The sequence below is a fragment of the Castanea sativa genome, chromosome 7 (genome assembly GCF_040712315.1).
Source record: "Castanea sativa cultivar Marrone di Chiusa Pesio chromosome 7, ASM4071231v1".
NCBI lineage: Eukaryota > Viridiplantae > Streptophyta > Magnoliopsida > Fagales > Fagaceae > Castanea > Castanea sativa.
Genome location: NC_134019.1, coordinates 12,802,557 through 12,822,328, shown reverse-complemented (window position 1 = coordinate 12,822,328; position 19,772 = coordinate 12,802,557). Strand labels below are relative to the sequence as shown.

At 34.0% G+C, this 19,772-nt stretch overlaps 2 protein-coding genes and 1 long non-coding RNA gene across 5 annotated transcripts; 1 reads left to right on the top strand and 2 right to left on the bottom strand.

Annotated features, from left to right (window-relative positions):
* The first annotated feature begins 499 nt into the window (after positions 1 to 499).
* On the top strand, positions 500 to 6,000 carry LOC142642561 (uncharacterized). The gene is made up of 6 exons (XM_075816946.1): positions 500 to 577; positions 893 to 1,012; positions 3,143 to 3,610; positions 4,050 to 4,205; positions 4,622 to 5,055; positions 5,374 to 6,000. The coding sequence occupies exons 2-6, from the start codon at positions 895 to 897 to the stop codon at positions 5,998 to 6,000; spliced, it is 1,803 nt and encodes a 600-aa protein (XP_075673061.1). The 5' UTR covers positions 500 to 577; positions 893 to 894.
* A 696-nt stretch (positions 6,001 to 6,696) lies between these two features.
* Positions 6,697 to 10,264, bottom strand: LOC142644621 (uncharacterized). Of its 2 annotated transcripts, none has more exons than XR_012845947.1 (3): positions 9,986 to 10,264; positions 9,674 to 9,849; positions 6,697 to 7,168 (listed from the first exon to the last, which is right to left on the bottom strand). It is a non-coding gene; the product is annotated as an uncharacterized LOC142644621 (long non-coding RNA). The 2 variants fall into 2 exon arrangements; XR_012845948.1 differs by having other exon boundaries at positions 9,693 to 9,849.
* Positions 10,265 to 11,939: 1,675 nt separating this feature from the next.
* LOC142642568 (uncharacterized) lies at positions 11,940 to 19,517 on the bottom strand. Of its 2 annotated transcripts, none has more exons than XM_075816951.1 (6): positions 19,335 to 19,517; positions 17,676 to 17,849; positions 14,738 to 15,217; positions 13,871 to 14,020; positions 13,025 to 13,461; positions 11,940 to 12,851 (listed from the first exon to the last, which is right to left on the bottom strand). In XM_075816951.1, the coding sequence occupies exons 2-6, from the start codon at positions 17,836 to 17,838 to the stop codon at positions 12,183 to 12,185; spliced, it is 1,899 nt and encodes a 632-aa protein (XP_075673066.1). In that variant the 5' UTR covers positions 17,839 to 17,849; positions 19,335 to 19,517; the 3' UTR covers positions 11,940 to 12,182. The 2 variants fall into 2 exon arrangements, with proteins under 2 accessions (XP_075673066.1, XP_075673067.1); XM_075816952.1 differs by having other exon boundaries at positions 19,356 to 19,508.
* Positions 19,518 to 19,772: the final 255 nt, after the last annotated feature.

The following is a 19,772-nucleotide window of genomic DNA, read 5'->3' as shown; positions in this document are numbered from 1 at the left end:
CAAATTGAATTTTGAAAACAGTTTTTGTTTTCTATCTATTTTGAGTCGCCAAACAAATTTTTTAGTTTCAAAAATAAAAAATTGTTTTTGCAACTATAAATTAAGGGGTAAAAACAATTACCAAACATACCCTTAGCATTTGAAGTTTTGAACCACACATATCAGTTATTGCCTGATATTGCCTTTTTAAAGTTTTGAATTTAGTTTCTAATTGATTTGCCTTCTGCTTTTAAGCATTTTCTTAAGTTGGCTTGAAGATTAAAATTGGCATAAAGAGTGGAATTTGATTTTTATCTGTGGAATGGGATTCTAAAAATAGCAGAATTTTATGCTCGGCCAAGTGGTGTAATCGAGTGTTCTAAAAATTGCGGAATTTGATGCTCGACCAAATGGTGTACTTAGAATTCTCTGCTGTTGGAATGTTTGAGTGGAAATTCCTTTCCTTTTCCGATAATATAAAACATAAACAGTTATACTATTCCATACCAACCATTTCTCTTGTTTCCTGGCTTCCTCATACACTCGATCTACCACTCTTTTTCGTATTATAAGCTCAACAAATTTTGGAAAATTCCAGGTGAGTCCACAATTTGACCTCACAAACTAGAGAGACAACTTATTTTTATATATATATATAGTGCTAATATTCTAGTGCTCCTGATTATTCCCTTAAAGATAATTATTATGAGGAATCTTATAGGAGTGACTCCAAAATAGATTTTTGACCTTTGAATCCAAAATTTCACAGATTTTATAAGGTTTTAGGAACTATTAGACCAACCATTTAGAATTTTAGAAGAGTGTGCTATTATTTTTTCTAATTTAATTTTAAAAAATTACCAAAAGGTGTACATTTACTTATGTAAATTTAAATTTCCTTCTTCAAATGCAGCAATGTCAACGGAGCAACCGGCACAATTAGTTGAGATTGTTGTCGACCCATGTTTGCAAAAACCAGATTATTTTCCTCAAGTTGAATTTCTTACTTCCAAGACAGATTTTGCACCTGAGAGTAATTTTTCCCCCTTGTTCTCTACATAAATATGATTACGATAATGTATTTATAAGAGACAGGCTCTAATCTCATTGACTCACATGGTCTAAGATAATTGGCTACTTAATTGAACATGTAACTAACTCATTATAATCTTAACTAACTAACTAATTAAAGGGCCAATATGTATAACTAACTAACTAACTAAAAGTGATGGAAGTATAGGAATTATTATGATATTAGAATATTACATTGAATATGAGATTGCTAACATTAAGAGAATGAGAAATTTGAAGAATAAATTTGAAACTTATAAATTTTAGTTCTACCAAAAGAAATTGGGAAAATATAATGCATAAATTGTTAGAAGAATATGGACCACTTTAAAGAAGAATAATATCAATAAAAAATACCAAAAATTATAGTAATATTATATATTTGTAAAAATAGAGATAGAGAAATTGCTTTTTATATATTGTTTAATTTTTAGGGAGAACAAATTATCTACAATAAAATTTTGAAAATAAATTATATATTATATCACATTTCAAAATAATGATATATTCTAAACTGTGTGGGTTTGCCACTAGTTAGAAATTAAAAGAAGATAAAAGAAGAAAAAAATATCTTAAAATTTTATTAAGAAATATTATGACAAGGGCGAAGCCAACATGGGACAGGGGGGTTGCGATTTCCCCCCTGACTCTGTAAAAAATGACCTATAGGTATTTGCTATACTCTAAATTCTTTTAGGTGAATTTATTTTCTTAATTTATTTTATTGAATCAAATTAGATATTTAAACTTTATGTATTTACATTAATCTCTTCTTTCGATATTATTAGTAACTATGAATTGGTTTTTTTTTTTTTAAATAATATGAAACATATATTTGTAGTTACATTTGTTTACAATTTTTTCATTTATTTTGTTACCATTACTGATTATTATATTTAGATTATTTTTGCTTTTAGTATTGTCTTTTAATCTTGCGCCCCTAAACTAAAACTCTAACTCCACTACTTGTCTGACAGTACCCAAGGGACTACAACAACTAATATATAGTAAAGAAATACTAGGCAATTAGAAGACTAGAAAAGCCTAATTAATGTTGGGAAAGAAATCAAATTATAACATTAAAAAAATTGTTTAAAAGGGATAAATTTCTAAATCTATTTTTTTGAGAATCAAATTTCTAAAAAAACATCATTAAATACTATGGATTCTGGGAATTTTCATAGAACTGGTGAGATCTTATTATGGCTTATAATTTGCAATTATGAAAAAAAAAAAAAAAAAAAAAAGAGTAAATTTGAAGGCATAAAATAAGGGAATTTTTCCAGAAAACAAACATAGATCACAACATTCTGTCAGTTTTCATCCTCACAATGGCACCCTTTAGAAAACCAAATTTCACTACGTGATTCTGTTACCGGCCTCCATGATTTATACTATTACTTTTCTACTTCCTAAACCTATTGTGACTTAATGCGTGATGAAATCTTTGTTCAAGGAAAGTTTTATGTACCATTCATTCAATATCAGTACCCCCAACTTGAAAAGAACTGTGTCTTAAGTTCTCATTGTTCGACTCATCTAGTGCCAGTGAAGATGATTCAAATAGCTTGACAACATTGAAAGCAGAGGAAATACATATTTCTGGCTAGAGTCCAACAACGTAAGCATTGTTATTAATATGCTTCATGATCTGAAACGGCCTATACATCTTGTCTTTCAACTTGTTATAGGTGCCAGCAGGAAAGTGATTCTTCCATATATAGACTATTACCAAGTCCCCTTGTTGAAGATCTTCTTCCGCAGTGACTTGTAGTGAGCCATCTTCTACTTACCATTGGCCGCCTCAAGTCATATTCAGACCTTTTCTTGTATTTCCTAGATGAGATCTTCAATATTCTTTAACATGATTTTGATTTAAAGAAACTAAGGTGGTCGTTTTCAGACCTCTTCTTGTATTGCCTAGATGCAATATGCCATAATTTTCTGTTGCGATGCTCGTTTCAAGATGCTTAGATAATGGCACCAAGTTTAGTTTATGCTTTGGGGTTACACAAGAGACTTTTATGTTCTTATATTACAATACTCAGATTTTTATATATATTACAAGTCTCTGATTTTTAAAACTTTACAGGGAAAAAAAGAGATCACTCCCGTGCCTTGTGTTTAGCTGCACTTAACGGTGACTGGAAAACTGCTAAGCAGTTCATAGATAAAGATCGTGGCATGCTTTATGCTAGATTGACAAAATCATGGGATACAGTGATTCACATAGCGGTTCATTCAAAATGCTTATCTTTTGTAAAAGAACTGGTGGAATATGGGACTGTGGAAGATCTAGCTATAGAAAATATAAATAAAGACACAGGCCTTAGTATTGCTGCTGTATCTGGAATGGTCGAAATTGCAAAGTTAATGATAGAAAAGAATAATAAACTGACAATGAAGCGTGGTAGTAGGGATTTGATACCCTTTGGCATGGCAGCTGAAGTTGGACATAAGGAAATGGCAGAATATCTCTACTCAAAGACTGAATTTGACTGTCTAGATCATTGTGAACGAATTAGGCTGTTTTTTCTTACCCTTTCCAGCAATTTGTATGGTAAGACTACATTACTTCGTGCTCCGAAATTTGTCACTTGTCAGTATGGCTATATAACTAATAACATGCTACCTTCAATCTTGCTTCTGTTTTAGTAATTCATTATATATCATATCCCAATATTTTCTGGAACTTTTAGAATTTGTTTAGGATATAATCTTGTTAGAGTACACTCCCAATCCCAGAGTTTCTTTCATGGACAAATTAACATGTTCTGCGGTGACTCACATACTGAATTTCTAATAATGATACTAAGAACTTCTGGTGGAAGTCAAATTTTGGATATTCCTTGCTCTCTTTCTCTCTGCTTCCAATTTCATAGCGTTACTGCTTAAAAAAGATGCACCTCACTTGACATAATTGTGGCTCTACAACAAAAATCTGTTCGTCTACAATAAACATAGTTTCTGATTACAATAAAAACTCTTTTCTTGTATAGGTTTAGCATTGGATATGCTAAGTAAATATCCAAAAATGGCTTGTGAACGAGATGATAATAATAATGGGAAAACAGCTTTGCATGTGTTGGCTCAAAAGGCTACACACACTGCCAACGGCAGTCCCCTAAAGATCGTGGCAAGATACACCAGCTTGTGTACGTTTCTCTAAACCCGGTCCAATTTTCACAATAGATAATTAGTGTTTAGCTTAATGTATACTCTTAAGTTCCCAACTCAGAGTAATCATTTCTACCCCCATTATAATTCGGGAAATTATTGTTTCACAACTTCACAATATTCACACTTTTCACACTAGGTGACCACAATTTCCAAAAAATATTTACATTCTACTCATGATGTAAAAGAGTGTGGACACAATTGGATGTAAAATATTTTAGCAAGGATCTATAACGCAACTTTTTGTCAACATTTCGCATCACTCCCAACATATTTTACATTCTTTTTTTGATTTACATACTTTCACTATCGTTCCAAAGAACAACTTTGCTGCTTCCCATTTCTCTTTAATAAAGGTAACTCTTTTCAATTGATACTTTTACCCTTCTTCTAGACTTCAAAGGTTTCTATAAGAAAACATCAATGCCAATATTGGCCCGGGATTTACTTGAAAGAATTTGGGAGCAAGTTCTGCAGCAATCAGATGAGGAAATTTCAGACCTAATCAGCAGGCCTTCAGGAGTACTTTTTGATGCTGCAATGTCTGGAAATGTTGAGTTTTTAGCTTTGCTTCTTTGCGAGTATCCTGATCTCTTATGGGAAGTTAATGAAAAAGAGCAAAGCGTATTTCATGTTGCTGTTTTGCATCGTCACGTACATGTGTTTAATTTAATATATAACATAGGAGCAATTAAGGATTACATAGTAGGAAATATTGATGTTGACAAAAACAACATGCTACACTTGGCTGCAATGTTGCCACATGTCGAAAGACTAGGTGCCCCACGAGCAAACCTTCAAATGCAACGAGAGCTATTGTGGTTTAAGGTATTCCTTACCACTAGATCTTCTATTTTTTTCTATTTCAATACTTTCTAGATATATCATTTCGAATTTATAATGTCAGGTGGAAGTTTAATATTTTATTTTCTGAATTTGAGCACAGAAAATGTCAGGTTATTTAAAATTTTAATGACATGACATTGGATACATTTGTAATATTTAATATGAACAATGGAATGGGTTCATTTCAAATAAAGAGGATATTAATACCATTTAAATCCATCTTTGATATGTCATGTAATATTCATTTTCTTGTGTTAATAAAATTGTCTATTTAACTTTTCACCCTGCTTATGATTCTAGGAAGTGGAAGAGATTGTGCGACCTTTTCATATGTATATGAAAAATTCAGAGGGAATGACACCCATAGAAGTTTTCAATAAGGATCATAAAGATTTACTTAAAGTAGGTGAAGAAGCCATGAAGGAGACAGCCAATTCATGTATGCTTGTAGCAACTCTCATTTCTACTGTGGTCTTCGCAGCAGCTCTCACAGTTCCTGGTGCCAGCAACAAGATATCAAATACTCCTTTTTTCCACAAAGAGCAGTGGTTTATGATTTTTATTCTCTCAAATGCAGTAGCACTCTTTACCTCGGCTGCATCAATTGTGTTGTTACTGTCCATTCTTACTTCAAGCTATGCACAAAGTGAGTTTGTGTATTCATTGCACGCAAGGTTGATGTTTGGGCTCACAACACTCTTCATCTCCATAACAACTATGGTCTCAGCCTTTATTGCTGCCATCTTTTTGATCTTTGACTACAAGTTAGAATGGGTTCCATATGTCATTGCTTCACTTGCCTGTGCTCCCGTGATTTTGTTTCTTGTGTTACATTCGAATCTTTGGGCTGATTTAATCCGCTCATATTACTGGTCTAAGTTTTTATTCCGACCAAGCAAGCAACGAATTTTCGAGTTAGAATTTTGAATTGTATGAGCCTGTTTAATACTTTCAGTATATTTTAGATTCCCAAATGTATGATGCTATTAGTCATATGGTTGTATTGAGCTACATCCATGGTCCACATGAATACCTTTCCTCTATCTATGTCACTAGCTGTTGTCAACCAATGTGAATTGCAAAACAGGTAAAACAAAAGTATGAAAAATTGTTCTTAATTTTTTTTGATGGTTTTACTTGATTTACTTGGTTGTTTCCCATCAAATTAAAAGCCCATCTTATTGTCTCTCATACATTATGGAAAAATATTATCAACAAAAACTCAATTCTTACATACTGATTGTTGTGGTGAATACTAGTAATGAGTTTCAAAATTTATGTTGTGTCTTTGGTATTACTCATAAACCTACATGCTCACATACGCAAAAACAGAACAGAGTTACTGAGCTCAAACATATCATTGAAACAACCCTCACCTTCCTGTCTAAAGCTACTATTCCTTCATCATATTGGTATTTGGTCTTATGTAGAAGTGGAAACTTGGTACTTGGTATTTATCTTTAACAAACTTGCATCTAATATCCTTCACTATAGTGTAGAAGTGGAAATTTTGCAACTAATTAGAAGCTGCCACTTGTTATTTAGTGAGTCCCATTGTCATTATTCAGAGACTGATGAGAATATTCCAAGTGTTATGAAAAGACAGTTACAAAGAACACTTAAGAGCCTATCACACCTCAACACATGTTAATATTTAATTTATATGATATAAGCAATCTAATGTTATTTTAATTTAAAACACTTTAGCTACTCAAATAATGTCATTTGTCCCTTAGAGAACAAGACATAAAATCCCTCCATTTAAACTATAACATGTGTTACCACTTATAGCCAATTATGCGTCATCACACCTTCTCAAGACTCCTTTAAATAAAGACTCTCATCAGTCTGGTAGGAGGACATTGACACACATTCAGAAGTCTCGAAGCTTTGCTGGAATCAAGTTCCAAAGCCTCCAAGAACTTCAACCTTTGAGTCTCTAGAACATTTAGAGAGAAATCATTCAAGTCATCTTTCTAAATCTCAAAGTGCATTGGAATCAAGTCCAAAAGTGTTCAGAAACTTCAAGAGATTGCAAGTTAGTGAAGATCAACGAATTCAAGCCTCCAAAGTCTCAAAGAACCTCCACTACAATCTTCAAAGACGAAGAAAACATAAAGAACATTCAAAGAACATACCAAAAACAAGAACACACAAAGAACACAAAGTACACACGGAGAACGTGAAGCACAAAGGATTCCTAACAAACACATAGTTATAGATTCATTGTAATTCTACTTCAACAATCTAGAGGAGTATTCTTTTGTAATAGGATTCAATTTTAGACAATTTTACTTACTCATACATCAATACAAATATGCATTTGTGAAACTATTTTGATTTTTTGATTTCCAAACTTGTAATTTAGTGTTTACATATAGCTTTCCATGGGAGTGTTTATTTCAAACAGATTATATCTCACTCAAAGCATAGTAATAAGGATATAACGTCCACAAAAATATATAACAACTATAGATTTTAAGGCATTATCAACCTCTATCTCGAACGTCTCCCTCCTCTTCTCCAGCTCCCTTGACTACACCAGTGATGTCATGGAAGCCTAAATAAATTACACGCAATACTCTCTTGATAAAACAAAAACTAAACTATTAGCTTCTGGCAGTAAACCTTATATTCACAAGAGATTTCCCTGAATTCATAAGGAGATAAACTGGAATACGTAGAGGAAGAGTAAAATCATAAACTACTATAAGGGTCATCACAAAACAAACAAGACATTATTTTGACTTTTAAACTAAAAGTTATTAAGGAGAAACAAATTTATATATTACTAAAAACTGAAGCGTAGCATTTAATGTTGCTACGCTCACATTGAACCACGTCAGCATCCATGTCATTCTCATCCTATTTCCTAAATTTATCCTACAATTTTAAAATAGATTTTTTCAATTTTAAAAGACTAATAAAACTAAAAGTATTTCCAACCTATCTCCACCATAAAGCCCAATTCTTTTAAATTTAATTCCAACATCCCACTTCTTCTAAATTTAATTATAACTTAAAGCGCAAACCCAAGCCTTCCAAACTGAAAACCCTTAGAAACCCAAGGTTACTAACTCTTGATTTCCTTCCCTTTTGTTTCTCACGTGTTGGCTCCCCTTCCCACCTTCTAACGGCAAAATCCTCACGCCCTTTGGTTTCTCACGAGTTCCTTCCCCTTCCCCACCTTCTAATGGCAGCCTCTCTGTTTTCCTTACTCCTTTCCTCACAGTATATAAATACTAACAGAAGCTGGATGCTTCAGTTCAGGTATCTCTAAATTCCAGTCTGTTTTCTGCTCTATTCTTTTTGCTTGATTGCTTGATGTTTTTTATTCCCTTCTTAAATTTTGTTACTGCCTGCTGCCTTTTAAGTGTTGTGATGAGACTCAAATTAGCTCATGTAGTCTGTGCAAAAAAAGGTAATATTGTTGCAGCTGAAACAATTTTTTGTGTATTTATTACAATGCCAAATATTGTAGCAGATCTCCTCTATGTATGAATCTGATCTCAATGTCATTTGGAGTTTATTTTTTGTTTGCTGTGTTATGGGATGTAGCAATTCTTATATTTCAGTTTGGGAAGTTTTTTAATTTGAAGTTTTCTTGATGTTAAATACCATCTTGGATCTAAGAATGCTTTAGTTTTGTGAAAAAAAAAAGAAGGTTACTTGGTGATAAGTTTATTAAGAGCTGCAATTCTCAAGTGGTATAATAGAACCTGCTGCAATTGAATCAGTAAGCCAATCAACTTTCAGTATTAAGGTATTCACTGCACACCTATACAAGAATTTGGTAGCTTTTAGCTGAGATAGAGAAAGAGGATACCCATTAGAAAAAGAAACGCCACATCCCCCAAAAAGTTATGAAACCTCGTATTGTGAAAGATAATTAAACAAAATATTTTTATATAGAACAGAAGTAAGATATTAAGATATTCACAAACTTCTCATGATATTTCCTATTTTAGATTAAGAAGACTATCACCCCAAAATAAAATGTAAGAACTCTTATGGCTATGACTCTTGTGACTCATTTTAACCTTGAAGTTTCTTAAGCCCAGCAAAGTATAAACTAAATGAGATGAGAGGAGCTAATTGCTAAACAGTCAAAACTTATTGTAATTAACAACTCAGCAAGTAGCAAAACTACCAAATTGACACAGAAGATAGACATACATATAACAAAGTCACATGTATTATGGCTACAGTCTAAGGTTTAGATCATAAACTATCCACTATAGCGTGACGGGAATAATGTAAACCACATATAGAGATTGACCTGCAGGCTGCAGCTATTCAAAAACAATGAATCTTAATATGTTCCTTCTTCACAATGCCAGCCTGCACAAGGAAGGTGGAAACATTCTTCCTCTAATCTCCCTGACGTTGTATAACCTCAACTTCATATAAGCCTAATAAAAATAATCACAGATTGGGGTAATTTTCCTTACCCTAATTTCTGAACTTTTCTCTACAGCCAACGGCAACAACTAAAAATACAAAAAATTGCAGACCATAAACTCAATACCCAAACAGGAAAACACAAAAGCATTAACCCTAAAAATTTTAACTATACATAGAAAATAAAATTTAAGTATACCTCAACTTGATATACAGACCTTGTAGCGGATGTAGATATCGACAGCTCGTACAAAGGAGGCAGCTAACAACTCCTTGCCATTAAAGTTGACAGTGGCCTTGAACTTGGGCCTGTGGTCGGACCAATTTGCCTCTCGCAAAAGGATACGGATAGGGAATGGAGTGTTGATTGAATTACTGAAATACAAAAGAGAAAGCAATGCGTCCAATGATTGAAATTAGCAAAACCCACTACAGGGCTCCAAACTCATCAATCTAAGCAAATCATTCAAAAGAAACACTCCCAAACAAAACATGAACAAAGGTGAAATACCTGAAGTGAATAATCCACATTCTGTCAGTATTTCTAAGCTCTTCTTCAAATATGTTGTTTTCTGATTCAATTAAATGAGAAGTTTTTGAAACCGTGAAAGATAACAAGAGCAAAAGGAGGGGAGATAGTGATGAGGTATGAAGGAGTGATTCACTTAAATAAGGAGAGGAAGAGACGAAGGATGGAAGAGGGAGGTTGGCGTTAGAAAGCTGAAGGTCTGAAGAAGAAGATGAAAGGGTTGGCGTTTAAAAGAATAAAGGGTTGGGTTTTGGGCTTAACGGTGAACAGCAACGTTATATTCATTTGGGTTTTATGGTGAACATATTTAAAGCTATAAAGAATAGGCGAAGAGATATGGCTGGATATCATTTTCTTTTTAATAGTATTTTAAAATCAGAGAAAAATTTAGTAAAAATATTTTAAAATTATAAGAGAAATTTAGGGAAAAAAAATTAGAAATGACATGCTAGTTGATGTGGCTTAATGAGAGCGTAGCAACATTAAATGTTACGCTTCAGCTTTTAGTAATATATAGATAGCAAAAACATTGTTTTCGGAGCTTTAACAAAAGAATTTGCCTAAATTTAGGTGATGCTCGAAATTCAAGTTTGAATCAGAATGTCATTTTCTTTCATCCTTCCAAATTTCATGCAATTCCAACATTGTCACGCCGATGGTCTCTACTGGCACCGCATTGATCTTGGGTTGTGATTTTTGACGCCCCTGCTGCTTCAGGTTGGCATGTACTGTTTATTCTACATCGCCCAGGGCCATCTACTCTCCTCCACATTCTGTGTCACCTCTTTCCCTACACAATTCAAACACACCTTTCTCAATTTCCCCTCCATTACCTACACATCCTATGAAAATCCGTTCTGGTATTTTCCAAGAGGAAAAAATGTTTTCGCTCTTTTATCATTGACTATTTAACCACCGGGCCTCCCTCTTATCATGTTGCTTCTAAGATATATTTCACAATGGCATCAAACTATGGATGCTTAATTTACAGCTTCAGAAAAACAGGGCACCTGGAGTTTAGCCATTTGTTGGGTGCAAATGGGTATACAAGTTAAAAGAAGACACTCTAATGGTAGCATTGCTTGTTATAAGGCTTAATGTGTTCTATGGGTTATCGTCAATAGTTTGGCCTTGATTTTGATGAAAGATTCAGCCCAATCATCAAGCCTGCTATTGTTTGCATCATATTATTACTTGTCCAATCTCAATGGTCTCTTCGATAGTTCGACGTCACCAATGCCTTCTTGCTTTGAGTTCTCAAGGAAGAGGTCTATATGACTCAATTACCTAGCTTTGTTGATCTGATAACCCTAATCATATTAGTAAACTTCATAAATCCAAAAATGGTATCGAGCAAGCACCCCATGCTTGGTTTGAGCGTCTCACCTCTCATATTCAAACTCATGGTTTCCATGGATCTATTGCTGACTCCCGTCATTATTCATCCATTGCAATGGTCACTCCATTAGTCCATTACCTTATTGCTTACAGGGAATGATATTTCCTTCATTGACAATTTAATCCATCAGTTGGGCTCCTTCAGGTATATATGTCCACCAGCAAAATTATGTCTCTAATCTCTTAAAACGTCATAGTATTTTCAACTACAAGCGTTGCAATAATCCTTGTGCTCCTGCAACTCAGTTCAGTAAACGCAATGGTAACCTCCTATTTGATCCTTCTCTACATTGTAGCATAGTTGGTGCATTGCAATATCTAACATTTACACGGCCTAATATCTCATTTGGCGTGAATCAATTTAGAAAATTTGTGCAAGCTCTGATTGATATTCATTTTAAGTGTAAATTAGCTCACAGGCCTCTTTACTAAGGGCCTCAATATTCAACGTTGTGATAAATTGAAAACTAGACTCATGATCACCCCGGGCCCTTTTGATCTATTGCAGTAAAATATAGAAAGCAAGGCATATGGCTATACTATATCCCTGGTAACATATAAGAAAGTGTTTGGTACATTAAAAACAACTAAAAAGCCTCAAGAAATGTTACTCATTAACTCAGATCAAGTACTTTTGTTTATAAAAAAGTCATTAACACAAAATAACATAATGTATAATTCAGTGGAACAATTCATAATAAAAAATAAAAAGTATGAACCTCAACTATAAGGGAACAAATTAATGGGCTCCCACAAGGACTTCTGCAGATTCCACAAAAATTCAATTGTAAAGCCTATGTTTGAATGGTCGGAAGAGATACCTTGACCAATATGTTGAGCGGATTGTATCAGCCCAAAGGTGAAAATGTTGCCAAGCGAATAATGCGACTATGACACAAGCAAGAGACACAATAACAATCGGAACCCATTCAAATTTATGATCATAGATCATAAAGATGGCTGCACCGTAGGCTAGCACCATTGTAGCAATGGAGACAAAGAGTGCCGACAGTCCAAACATCAACCTTGCAGGTAGTGATACAAGAAAATCGTTTTCAGCATAACGTGACGTAAGAATGGACAAGAACATTATTATTGAGGCTGCGGAAGAGAATAGCGCTACTGCATCCGATATGACAAAAATCAGAAACCACTTCTTTTCTAGAAATAGAGGAGCACCCTCTTCTAGAAATGGAGGAGCACCCTTTTCTAGAAATGGAGGAGGAGCACCATTGTCATTATTATTTCCTCCTGGTATAGTAAAGATTGCCGCAAATACCACAGTTGCAATGAGTGTTGCAACAAGCATGCATGAAGTTGCAGTGCTCTTCATCCACTTCTCCCCTTCTTTTAACAAGTCTTTGTGGCTCTCTGTAAACAGATCCTTAGGTGTCTCTTTATCTGAATTCCTCATCTTAATATATGAAGGTGGCACAATTTTTTCCACTGCCTATAATGGTCATTAAATTAAAGTTATACAAATCCAACATAATCAACAAAAAGGTCCAATTCAAACTTACAAAAAATTTATGAAATACGGTAGATCAACAAAATATATTGAAGAAATATACTAGTTATTAAAAAAAATCAATAACTATAAATTAATTTGTGTTATTTACTTACCTTAAACCACAATAGCTCTCTTTGCATTTGGAGTGCAGCTCCTGATACAATTTGGAGTCGACTAGGAGGTGGCAAGTTTCCAGCAAGATGCAGAATGTTATTATTTTCGCCATCCTTGTATGCTGCTATCAAATCTTTAATTGCTCCAAACTCATATATTAGATTAAATATGGTCCGGTGACGATATAGAACAGCAACATGAAACAAACTTCGATTATTATCATCAACTTTCCATATAAGATCAGGATACGAGCGAATAAGGATAATCAGAAACTCAAGACTACCTAATTCTGCAGCATCAAAGAGTAGTCTTGAAGGTTTTTTAATTAGTTTTGAAATATCTGAATCTTGCTGTTGTAGAACACGTTCCCAGAGTTTTTTGACTAGTTGATGGGCAAACGTCCGCATCAAATCCTCATGATAAATCCCTTTGAAGCCTATAGGTAGAATTAATATTGATTAAAATGTTATTTGACAAAAATTATACAAACTAAATGAGATGCCTATTCCAAAATAACAATTGACATATTTGCAGCATCCTATTATTTATTAAGAAAAATTGAAATTGCACGTTGACCCTAAACAGCTTTAGGGGAAACACAAATCAGCCACTGGAGATTAAAAATAAAACATTTTATACCCTTGAACTTTCTAAGGCATATAAGATGATCTTAATGCCAAAGGGAATATGTAGAAATGGATTTTTAAGGTGTAGAGTGGATACTGATTAAAGTGTATTTGCCTATATAGAGTGGCACCTTGATGCATAAGTGTATTTGCCCAATACTTTAAAGGGTTAGCACATAGTTTATGCTAAGAGATTTTGAGAGGGCTCAAAAAACTTACTTGAATTGATGTATCTTTTCCAGATTCCCAGCTGACTTTTGTTGGCAATTTTGGAAGGCTTTCGAGCCAATACATGCAAGGCTGTCTCATTGTTTGCATCTCGAGCCAAGGCTAATGATGTGTCTCTGTCCAATATTTTTAAAGCTAGATCTGTACACAAAACACAATGGTTCATTGTTAGAGTCATAAACTGCCTCTTTATTCTCAGAGATATCCAGGTGTAATGGAAATTAAGAAGAGGATGCAAAGCATGTTGAACTGTCTTACATCTAAACCAAGTGTGACAATTTTATTAAGTAACTTTCTGGGAGCAATCTTATGACTCCCTAATTTACATGCTAATTCAAATAACTAAGGTGTGACATACCCAATTGGATAAATAAGATTTTATGGTTTAAGCTATCTATGTAGCCTTCACACAGAATAAAGTTGCTTCTCAAATAAATACATTAATATGGGACAAATGAATAAAATAAATCACTACATTGTGCACGCATGGTTAAATATTCATTGCATTTAACAGTCTTGGAGGATTTTTTTTTTTTTTTTTTTGGGTAGAAAAACCTGTTTTAAATTAGAGAATCAAGTAACTTGTAATGCACAAATGTTACCAATTTTTCAATAGTTGATAGAATTACACTTAGTGGCCAAAACACTTTTTATTCTTTGCGATAAACAAAGATTCATTTCCTTGTGATCGCTAAATAAGCGCCATTAGCCTTGAATAGACAAAGTGAGCACCCTCTAAAAGGGCTGACTAGCAAGAGGCCAAAGCACAATAAATCATTTCCAAAATGCAATAAGGGTGAGGCAATTGTGGAAGGTTATTTCATGCCATAGAAATATATAGTTATAAGGGCATCATACCGTATAAATCAGCCGAGATAGTACCAAGAAGGAGGCTAATTCGTTCCTCAGGAGTTAGGCTTTCAAAATCAGTAACATCATAGAGATATGACACCATATCCCTGTGTCCAAACAAAGCTGCCATGTATAAGGGTGTCTTTCCTTGATTACCTCGAATCAGAGTAAGGTTTTTGTTTTTTTTCACCATCACCTCAGCAATTTCCACAATTCCTGATGCGGCAGCAAAACAAATAGCAGTGTTTTCATCTTTATTTTTCAAGGCTAGGTCCTCTTCTTTCATATGTTCAACCAGTTCCTTTACAAAAGCAGTGCGTTTTGCTGCAGCAGCAATGTGCAGAGCAGTCTCCCTTTTTCTCGTTATCCCAGCACGAACAACACCATGATCTTTGTTAATGACATCTTTAGCAGCTTTCCAGTCACCTTTGATGGCTGCTTCATATAATGGTACACATAGGGAGAGGTAGTCCTTTCTTCTTTCCCCTGAAAAATCTCAACCATGAGGAAATGTATTTGAGTTTTATAAAACTATATCCTCCCCAATATCCATTCAATTCCCCAATATTTCCCCTGCCTTTTTTCAATTTAACATGTACTTAACAATGTGTAATGCCACAAGATATAGTATATTATTACTTGCGTAGTAAATGAAACCTGCACCTTAACATTGTAAAAGGTCCATGGAGAGATTGATTATTGTATTACATGTCTCTGGAACAAATCAAGTGATTTTAAATGCACATCTTAGAAACATGATTTCTTAAGCCAAAGAATTTGCTTCCTTCAAATTTTCAGGCAAGGTTGAAGGTGGAGATGGAAAAGAATGTTTTAATCTTGACAATGGTATACATTGTGAATGTTTCTTTTGGTTAAGAGCTGCAGAATACTCCGAGACTTATTGAACCCAAAGTTAAGTCAGAAGATTACACATTTATACACGTGAAACAATACCCTAACCATGATAGGAAAATAGAAAAATCATGGAAAGAAAAAAAAATTACATCAAACTTGACAAATGAACAGAACCAACCAAAACAAGAAACCCTGCAAAAGACTGGATCCCAAACCCCCCATAATTGACCAAAACTGAAATTTACCTGAGATGTTTTTTAAATGCCTTGAAAGACAATTGAACTTTTGATTTGGGGGTCTCAAAATTTGTTTGTTGCACTACTTTAATTCTCATTGATAACTTTCTCTTAAGTGATTATGACTGTGGGTCTCATAACTCATCTCAAAACAAAAATCATGGCCGTTTAAGTTTTACAATGAAAGCCCTTCAATACCTTCTGCCTGGGCTTTCATCTATCTTTTGACTCCAAAAGAGTCCATAAAGCTTCTTAGTCAATGCCCACGCCAGATATAATGATATATGCTGTTATTTGAATTGTCAATTCTTCAGTAGCATATATCTATAGTTATGTTTCATGATATGCTACTACTCCAGTGATCTACTCAAAATTGGAAAATTTACATTTATCTTGCTCATATGAAGTTTGAACAGTGAGAAAGGTTGCCTTTAGTTGTTTCGTTTAGAAGCTAACTTGCAAAAATAAGACAATAGCTACCTTGCACTTCAGAGGTCATGAACTCTACACATTTCAGGAACAAAGGTATAGGTTTTAAGGGTGCTTTAACTAACTTAATATGAGCAAGATAAATGTAAATTTTCCAATTTTGAGTAGATCACTGGAGTACTAAAATATCATGAAACATAATTATAGATTTATGCTACTGAAGAATTGACAATTCAAATAACAGCATGTATCTGGCATAGGCATTGACTAAGAAGCTTTATGGAATCTTTCGGAGTTTATAGATGAGCAAGATAAATGTTATTTGAGCAATGCCTAAAGCTGATGCCCAAGGTTTGTAGCTAATCTATTAGCAAATATATGGAGTTACTGATGCAACACAGACTTGAATATGTGTATAGGGATTTAGGGAGAGAGAGCAGAACAATGCCTAGTCTTCACCACATAGAGGTTGTTTGAACTCCTAGGCTTTATCACCCAAGACTACTAGGAATTACTATCAAGAAGGAGAGGAAAATCTTAATTCAATTTTATTCATCAAATTCAAGATGTCCTACAATGTATTTTTGGAGTCTTTAAGTAGAGCTTCAAAGGTTAAAACTAATAAGAAAAGTAAAAATGTAATCAATTACATTAAATTCAGATATAAATCCATCAGCGTATTTCTGGTAGTGATCTCTGCATCAGTTGGCATGCAAACATACCATATTTATGTTGACCTACATTCAAGATATAGTTGGAATTTTATCAAATTTAAAGCTAAGGGAGCCAATCTAGCACCCTAGAATCTAATTTAGGGCTATCATTTTGAGAACTACAGACATGAGAATAACCTAAAACATGAGCATTTGGGCCTACAAAGACAACACTTCTACATTCCTAGCTAGCAAGACTAAACAAGTTTCATAGGCCATTAATAACGCCTCAGGGTAGATTCAAGGACTACTATAAGTACAATTTCTGCATTTACTCTCCTAAACTTATTTTTCACTCAACAGGCAGAGATTCATAAATGAAGGTCCTGAGTTTAAGTTGACTTTCTATAGGACGATGGCACATTATGAGCCCAAACAGGTACTACATCCATCAGCACATTATACAGAACCTTGCAATTATTTAATATTTTTCTGCAAAACAAACATACTTATATATGATATGGATACGTAAACTAAAATAACTCAACTATATAACAGTCTATCCACATGATCCAAAAAGTAAAGTGCCATCAAAGTTTGGGCTGGTCATCCACCAAAACCAATTGGGTGTGTGATTAGCATTGAGGACTAATATAGACTCTAGTCAGGCAAAAGCTCAAATCTACCTAGGAAGCTCAATTTGGGAAAATACTCAAGCACAGCATACAGATGTTTCTGCAAATAATACCACACAGAAGCAGTGATACTTACCTTCATAAGGAATTGGTTGAGTAGTCAATTCTGCAACATCCAAACGCACTTCTTCTTGCATTGGCATGGGTCCATCTGAAGTATCCATCATAGATGATTGGGGCAACAAATTCGCTCTTCCTGCTGTAGTCACCTCTATCTCTCCGTTTCTTTGAGAAGACATCTTGGTTTTGACTGTGCGATAAACATATAATCATATAAGAAGTAAATCAAGCACATGTGTGTGTGTGTTTGTGCATGCACAAGCATGTGTATGTGAGCACATGCTTGATTTGGAGCTAAATGTTTTCATATGACACAGAATTATAGAAAACAAGTTCAATAAAATGGGTTCAGACTCTAGAGGTAAATGATGGCTTTTCATGTCTTTATCTCAGTAATTAAATTTCATCTGTGATAGAACAAAATTATATCAAATGTGAACTATTCAGTCACTGGTGACTATATCTGGGCTGCATTACAATCAAATAACTCTTTTTGAGAGCTAATTGTCATTTTTTTCAATAAAACAATCTCAGGAATAAGGATCAAATTTTCTTGATGAATTTATTGGTAACATATTCAGTCTCTCTAGTTTGTTTTAAAGCTGATCTTCATCTTAGTCCACCATGCATTGGGGTAATGGTAATGTGATAGCCATTAGAATGTGAGATTCATGTAATGTGTGGCACAATCAACCAACCAAACATGATAATATTCTCAAATTCCTGTAAAGTTGCGGTAATGTTGACAACATTCTACAAACTGAACACCACCTTAATGGTTTTGGCTCTCAGATTTTTGACTAGTGATACAGGCAATTGGTTGTACAAACTAAACCAGGTAATATAAAGAACACAAAGACGAGTGTTATTACTGCTAACAGCCTATCACGGAACATTATTTTCACCTAGATCAACCATTGACGCCACTTTTATTATGCACTAATCACAACAAGCCACGTCAACAATTGGTGGAAAAAATTATGAAAAATGTTGTATTCTTATACAGTTATACTTATTAAATTTCTCCATTTGTTTCGACAAAATATGTTTTCCAGAAAACGTTTGTGGTATTTTTTGGTGTTTGGTACACTGGAAAATGTAATTCAACAGAAAACAAGCCCAATATTCCAGAATGTCACATACTCAATGAACCACCACAAATATATTCTGCCTATTTTCAAGGTCACAACCAAACCCCCCCCCCCAAAAAAAAGGCCGATTTTCTGGAAAATGATTTCTAGAAAATAACTAATAAGTCATATTCTGGAAAACATTTTCGGTTGAAACAACAACAAAAGGGCATAATTGAATGAGAAATGAGAATGAAAACGTCATGTATGACCTGAACAAGCTCTGCCATAATCAAGTTAAAGTCAACTAGAAAAATTCTTCTATTCTTCTGTGACAACCAGCATGAAAAATACTTATATTTCTTCTGAAAATGCTCTCTCTTTCCCATTCTTTATTATTTATAATAAATTTATTTACACACATGCATTACTGTTTGCAGCACAGGTAACAGAAGAGAATAAAAAATAAATAGCTAAAATATATAAATTAAAAAAAGTAGTGAACACTAAACAAATCCCACATTTTTAATGTTGCAATAAAGATATATATACTCAAGAATGACTATAACAATTGAAACAAATTACTAGAAACTTAAATAACTTACTTGTAGATTGTACTCTCTTACTTTGTCAGTCTTTGGGCAGCTAGACAAAAGCAGCAGGAATTTGATGGTTGAGTTTGATGAGTGCTTCAACAAGGCAGTACTTGATTGGTCGGAGTATTGAGTTATGGGAATTCACAACACAACCATGTAGTTGATGATTGCAGAGCTAATGCAAGAATGACGAAGACTTACTATATATATTACAAGTCAATGATTGAAGTAAGTGTTAAGAACATTCTTTAATAGAGACAAAAGAGTTTCTTTTCTTTTCATTCAGTGTCTACGCGTCTCATGCATTGACGCTTTCACACTCTCTCAACTCGGAAGGGAATTGAAATTATAAAATAATCACAAAAAATAAAATAAAGGAAAGAAAGGAGAAACAACCACAAATAATTGAGAAAGCTTGTAGAAATAATATAACTTTTGTGCCTCAAC